At 37.6% G+C, this 6,060-nt stretch overlaps 1 protein-coding gene across 1 annotated transcript in view; it reads left to right on the top strand.

The window, feature by feature from the left end:
- Positions 1-6,060, top strand: part of LOC21403430 (polyribonucleotide nucleotidyltransferase 2, mitochondrial) — a 7,548-nt gene that overhangs the window by 980 nt on the left and 508 nt on the right. Inside the window, exons 4-17 of the mRNA XM_024173740.1 lie at positions 1-148; positions 368-493; positions 586-747; positions 898-1,017; positions 1,694-1,831; positions 1,921-2,083; positions 2,506-2,631; positions 2,972-3,102; positions 3,249-3,465; positions 3,558-3,641; positions 4,097-4,176; positions 4,475-4,618; positions 4,790-5,470; positions 5,900-6,053. Coding sequence (XP_024029508.1) covers positions 1-148; positions 368-493; positions 586-747; positions 898-1,017; positions 1,694-1,831; positions 1,921-2,083; positions 2,506-2,631; positions 2,972-3,102; positions 3,249-3,465; positions 3,558-3,641; positions 4,097-4,176; positions 4,475-4,618; positions 4,790-5,470; positions 5,900-6,004 — 2,425 coding nt within the window. The 3' untranslated portion in view covers positions 6,005-6,053. The remainder of the gene's footprint in view (positions 149-367; positions 494-585; positions 748-897; positions 1,018-1,693; positions 1,832-1,920; positions 2,084-2,505; positions 2,632-2,971; positions 3,103-3,248; positions 3,466-3,557; positions 3,642-4,096; positions 4,177-4,474; positions 4,619-4,789; positions 5,471-5,899; positions 6,054-6,060) is intronic.

A 6,060-nucleotide genomic window follows, 5' to 3' on the forward strand; every position in this document is an offset into this window, starting at 1 on the left:
CGATGGAAAACAAGATCCGGATGTGATGGCGGCTAATGCGACATCTGCTGCTCTTATGTTGTCGGACATTCCCTGGGGTGGTCCCATTGGGATGATACGTATTGGAAGGATCTCTGGACAGTTCATTGTTAATCCGACTATGGACGAGGTGTGCTTAATGTATTTACTTACGAGTGTAATAAAATTATGCTGAATTTGACAATGGTAGTTGGTATAACCTAACAGATAACTGCCTTCAGCAAATTCTGAAGCCTGAAAGATTGCTGTTTTAACATCTATATTTATGTTCATGTAAATGGGTTTCCTTTTTTTTTTTTTTTTTTTTTTTCGCTTTAACATCTAATTGTTGTTTATTTGATATGTGCAGCTTTGCTTTAGTGATCTTAACTTAGTCTATGCCTGTACAAAGGACAAGACGTTAATGATGGATGTGCAAGCTCGCGGGATATCGGAGAAAGATCTAGAAGCTGGATTAAGATTGGCTCATCCTGAGGTGAGTCATGAAACAATTAGCTATCTTGCATAGCCGTTTTATATTGATAGAATTGTTCTAAGATGCTGGACTGTGACTATCTGACCATACAGGCGGTTAAGTATCTTGAACCGCAAATCAGATTGGCTGCTAAAGCGGGTAAAGGTAAGAAGGATTATAAATTATCAATGTTGTCAGATAGAACATTGGAGAGAGTCCGCGAGTTGGCAGAAGCTCCTATAGAAGCTGTGTTTTCGGACCCTACATATGGCAAGGTGCATACTATCTATAGTTTAAACTAGAGAAGTCTGATTTTGGATAAACATTTTGGAGCTTATGTGCCTGCATAAGGAAATAGGTGACAAGTTTTGCTTGTAATATATATTATATAGTTTAACCTTTATTTTGCTGTATATTTCATCTAGTTTGAGCGTGGGGGGGCTTTGGATAACATTACACAAGATGTTAAGAAAGTTCTTGAAGAAGAATGCGATGGAGAAAGCTTAAATGTTTTATCAAAGACAGTTGACACAGTGAGGAAACAGGTAGGCTGAGCCAAAAATGAGAATCTAGGAGCCTCACTCTCTTGCTCTCTCTCTTTCATTATGATTATTTATGATTCCTTTGTCTTTGTACTCCTGAGGTATGTTATCTTTATCTTTGTATTTAGTGAAGTAGTATGCCAAAACGTCTCATTAGTTAATGTTATTGGGGTCTTCTATTTCAAAGTGACAGTACAGCTATGTAGCTTATGTGTATGTGTATATTTTGGTAAGAGTACAACTATGAGCAACGTATGTTGGTGGTGTTGGATTCTTATATATCTTGCCTTGGGAGCTAGTTCTGCTGGTATGGAATTTGGAAATGTATGAAAAGTTATATCATATCAAATTCACCTGGAATGTTTATGGAGTAAAAGTAAGACATTGCTCTTGAAAAGGTAGTCACATCTCGTAGGAGCTACCAACCTACTTTTGTAACGACCTGCACCCCTACCTGGTATGATATTGTCCGCTTTGGGCTTCTGGCCGCACAGTTTTGCTTTTGGGCTTCACCCCAAAAGGCCTCATACCATTGGGAGGTGGTGTCATTCCTTATAAACCAGGACCCATCTTCATCCTCAGGCGATGTGGGACTGCACATCTTATCCTTTCTTGGCCTTGTACCTCAAGGGATTGATGGTTGTCACAACTTTACTCTTAGTTGTATCTCTTGTCTCAGGTTGTTCGGAGAAGGATCATTTCTGAAGGATTAAGAGTTGATGGGAGACGGCTTGATGAAGTTAGGCCTTTGTATTGTGAAGCTGGTAATTTGCCACAGTTGCATGGATCATCACTTTTTTCTCGTGGAGATACTCAGGTTAGCATTCTTTTAGACACTGGGAGTAAATTTTTTTTTTTTTTTTATTTACCCCTGGCATAAGTTCATACGTATATGATGTTTGATAGGTTCTTTGCACCGTTACACTCGGTTCTCCTGCTGATGCTCAACGCTTGGATTCAATTGTTGGTTCTTCATCAAAGCGTTTCATGCTTCATTATAGCTTTCCCCCGTTCTGCATCAATGAAGTTGGTAAACGAGGTGGCTTGAACAGGCGTGAAGTTGGGCATGGTAATCATTCATCCTTGTGTTACATTTGGATTTATGATTCTAGGATAGAGAGTTTTAGACAGGAATTGATTTTAATTTAGAAGTATAAACTTTTCAAGTAAATGAAAAATTCGTGTGAATAAAGAAATTGAATGGGGTGGATGGGAAACGTTTGTTTCACTCCCTTTTCTAAATTACTTGAGTTGTGAAAAGTAACATTCTCATTTTCTTACGAAAAGAATGGGATTCTCTCTCTCTTTCACATCTTTGCAAACAGTTTGATAAGATAACTAAAAAGATTGCAGATACATAGTCCACGTTATGAGGTTACGATATAATTCACTGAATAACTATCATGATACTTGAAAAGATGTAATTTAACGATTACGATAGTTAGAAAAGATGTAGTATATAATCATGGTTGTTTTCTTCTTTGTTAATAGGAACTCTTGCAGAGAAGGCTCTACTTGCAGTTTTACCTCCTGAAGATGATTTCCCATATGTTGTACGTATCAATTCTGAAGTCATGGCTTCTGATGGTTCAACATCAATGGCAACTGTATGTGGAGGTAATCTGTTCACTTTACTTCTGTGATGTCCATTGCTCTGTCTTTCTTGTGCTTGATTCTCGTTATTTTCTTGCAAATTTGAGCCACTTTTTCCTGTTACAATTGTTGGTGTAAAATATCAACTTGGTAGTCGTATGGATAGTTTTCACGTTTGTCTACATCAGGTTTGTTTCATTTTGTGCATTGGTTGTCATAAGCCTCTTCCTTCTATTTTTTTTTTTTTTTTTTTTTTGTTGGAAAGCACATGCGGCTAACTAAAATATGCTTTATTTTATTACTTGTGGTAACATATTAAAGCTAGAGTATTCTTTATGATGTTTAAGTATATTCTCCTGTTCAGGCAGTATGGCTTTGATGGATGCTGGCATTTCACTCCGTGAACACGTGGCTGGTGTATCTGTGGGTCTTGTTAGTGAAGTGGATCCATCAACTGGCAAAATAAAGGACTATCGTATACTGACTGATATTCTGGTGAGATTTTTCGTTTGCCTTATTTGTGAATATCCATCATTTTGGGTTCTGATTTTGTAGTTTCAGCACTCAATGATACGTCCTTTACTTAACTTCAAATTTTCTTTTCTCTTAGTTGTTTAGATACTATATTCAATTGTGTGTAGGGTCTGGAAGATCACCTTGGGGACATGGACTTCAAAATTGCTGGCACCCGGAAAGGAGTCACGGCAATTCAATTGGATATAAAACCAGCCGGCATTCCTTTAGATATTATTTGTGAGTCCTTAGAGCATGCTCGTAAAGGTCGTATTCAGATCCTTGATCAGATGGAGAAGGAGATAAATGCACCACGTGACCAAGATGATAATTCTCCTCAATTAGGTTGACTTTTTAGCTTTTATGTTTCTTCTACTTTTATGTTGTTATAGAGTGATAATATTAAACTTTATTTTTGTGACTGATGGTGCATGCAGCTACCTTGAAGTATAGCAACGACTTGCTTCGACGCTTGGTTGGACCTCTTGGGGCTTTAAAGAGAAAAATTGAAGAGGAAACAGGTTTGATTCAACCATGAACAAAGCTTTGTGCATTCTTTTTCTGATTGTATTATAGGACCGTTGCAGTTGAGAAGAAGGATTGGGGATTTTACCTGGAAAATGCTGTAAATGTATCTCTCGTGATCATTTGAGCATGTTATGATGTTGTTTGGTCTTTAGCTGTGTCATCCGTATTATAGGACCGTCGCAGTTGAGAAGAAGGATTGGGGATTTTACCTGGAAAATGCTGTAAATTCCTGATCATTTGAGCATGTTTGATGTTGTTTGGTCTTCTGTAGCTGTGTCATCCTTTCTTTCCTCCTCTCATCAAGCTACTTATGGTGGAGAACATGCTAACATATGATTTCATTCATATGTTTCTTCAATGCTATTTTGTCTAATACTTGTTTTTAAGACTGTTAGCACCTTGGTAGCTCTGAAAACTCACATTATTACTGATGTTGTATGCTTTCTAGGTGGACGTCTCTCTGTAAGTGATGGAACGCTTAGCATAGTGGCCAAGAATAAGGCCATAATGGAGAAAGTAAAAGAAAAGGTATTTACTTTCTCACTCTAGTTTCGTGTGATTCCGTAGATGGACAAAGCAATAATATGCTTATGTAGCAGTCTCCTGGTTAATAGGCTCTGGTTTTGTTTTCACTAGATAACAAAAGGAAAATTTTGATTTACTGATGGTAGGGGAAACCAAGTTCTCACAGTAGGAAAATTCATTTGTCGTAAGACGCATCCGGAGTTATATTTATGATTCCAATAATTCAAATGCTGCTATGCTTCCTTAGCTTTAAGGATACTTTTGCTTTTTACTGCGTTTGTTAACTCATTCTGCTTCTCAGATTGATTTTTTACTCGGGCGTGAGATTGAAATTGGTGGGGTTTATAAAGGTGTGGTAACTTCAGTCAAGGAATATGGGGCATTCGTGGAGTTCAATGGTGGTCAACAAGGCCTTCTTCACATCTCTGAGTTGTCACATGAGCCGGTATGTAGTAATCATTACTTTAAGAGAGAATTCTTGATCTCCTTGTTTCTCCAATTTATTTGAGAATTTATGTTTCATTTTTAAGTGTTTTAGTTTTTATTATGCTTCTTCTAGTGATTTTTATCGGAATTTGGAATATTGATTTGGCACTTATACTATTCCTTTTGTCAGGTTTCCCGTCCTTCAGAAGTTGTATCTGTAGGCCAGAAAATAACGGCGAAATGCATAGGTCAGGATGTTCGTGGTAACATTAAACTATCCCTTAAAGCAACCATTCCGCAGTCTGGATCCGTGAAAAGGAATGTAGCCAAAGCATCTTTCCCATCTTCGAAAGAAGAGGTTGAGTATTCCGCATCAGAAGAGAATATGTGCAATGCTGGAGAGAAGCAGAATAATATTACAGATACTTTAGATGCATTTTTGGTGAATAAAAATGAAGTTAGTGATGTAAATCCCTCACAGTTCTCTGTACCACCAATTCTAATCCGAAGTGCCGCTGAGTGTGACGAGGAGGAAAAATCTGCTGGTTTGACAGAAAAGTCTAAAACTAAATCTAGATCCCTTGGTGCTTCAGAAGCAGATGGGAAGTCAAAACCGTCGTTGCGAAAGAAAGGAGACAAAAGATTAAATTCTAAATCCAAAAGCAAGGATGGAGAAGAAATTACACAAATTCTCAAATCCGATACGTCCAATAGGAGTAATTTGGATGACTCAGAAGCTGAAACTAGAACTACAATTTCTGCGAAAAGCCTGAAGCTAGGAACTAAGGTCACTGCCAAGGTTTTTCAGGTCCGAACTAATGGATTGATCCTTGATTTAGGTGGAGACATTCGCGGGATGTATCTTTTTGAGGTATATGAGTCAAACTTATTTATGAATGACATAATTTAGGTTTTTATTCTCTTTTTCTTTTTCTGAAGGTTAACAAGTTAACCCCTTTCCACCTATTATCCACTCACTTCAAACTTGATCTTCTAAGTTCTAACTGTCTAAGTTAGATTTCAAGAATGTTGCATTTCTCACCTGTAGAGCGCATATCCAGATTTGTTCTAGTTTAGAGTGATAAATGTTGTCTATTATCAGTAGCTACTTAACTTGCTTATATGTATCTAGTTAATCCAATACAATGGTCCTTTCTTGTTCCTTTACAATTTACTAAACATGGCTGCAAATCTAAGTACAGAAAATCTTCTTCTTAAATATAGGAACTTTCTAATCTTTCCTCAGAGCAATGAGATTCTTTTTAACCGTGTTGCTAAGGGTCCCTGTGTTTTCATGCAGACTAATGGCAGGAGGGACTTCGAGGAAGGGGATGAGTTGCGAGTTCAGTGTACGCGTTTTAATAGAAAAGGGGTTCCGGTGATGTCTTTGGTGGATGACGATTAGGATTGTATCGGCATTCTCTTGCGATGAAAACATTAAAAACCAGGGAATGAATGCCG

The sequence above is a fragment of the Morus notabilis genome, unplaced genomic scaffold (assembly GCF_000414095.1).
Source record: "Morus notabilis unplaced genomic scaffold, ASM41409v2 Scaffold39, whole genome shotgun sequence".
NCBI classification, from domain to species: domain Eukaryota; kingdom Viridiplantae; phylum Streptophyta; class Magnoliopsida; order Rosales; family Moraceae; genus Morus; species Morus notabilis.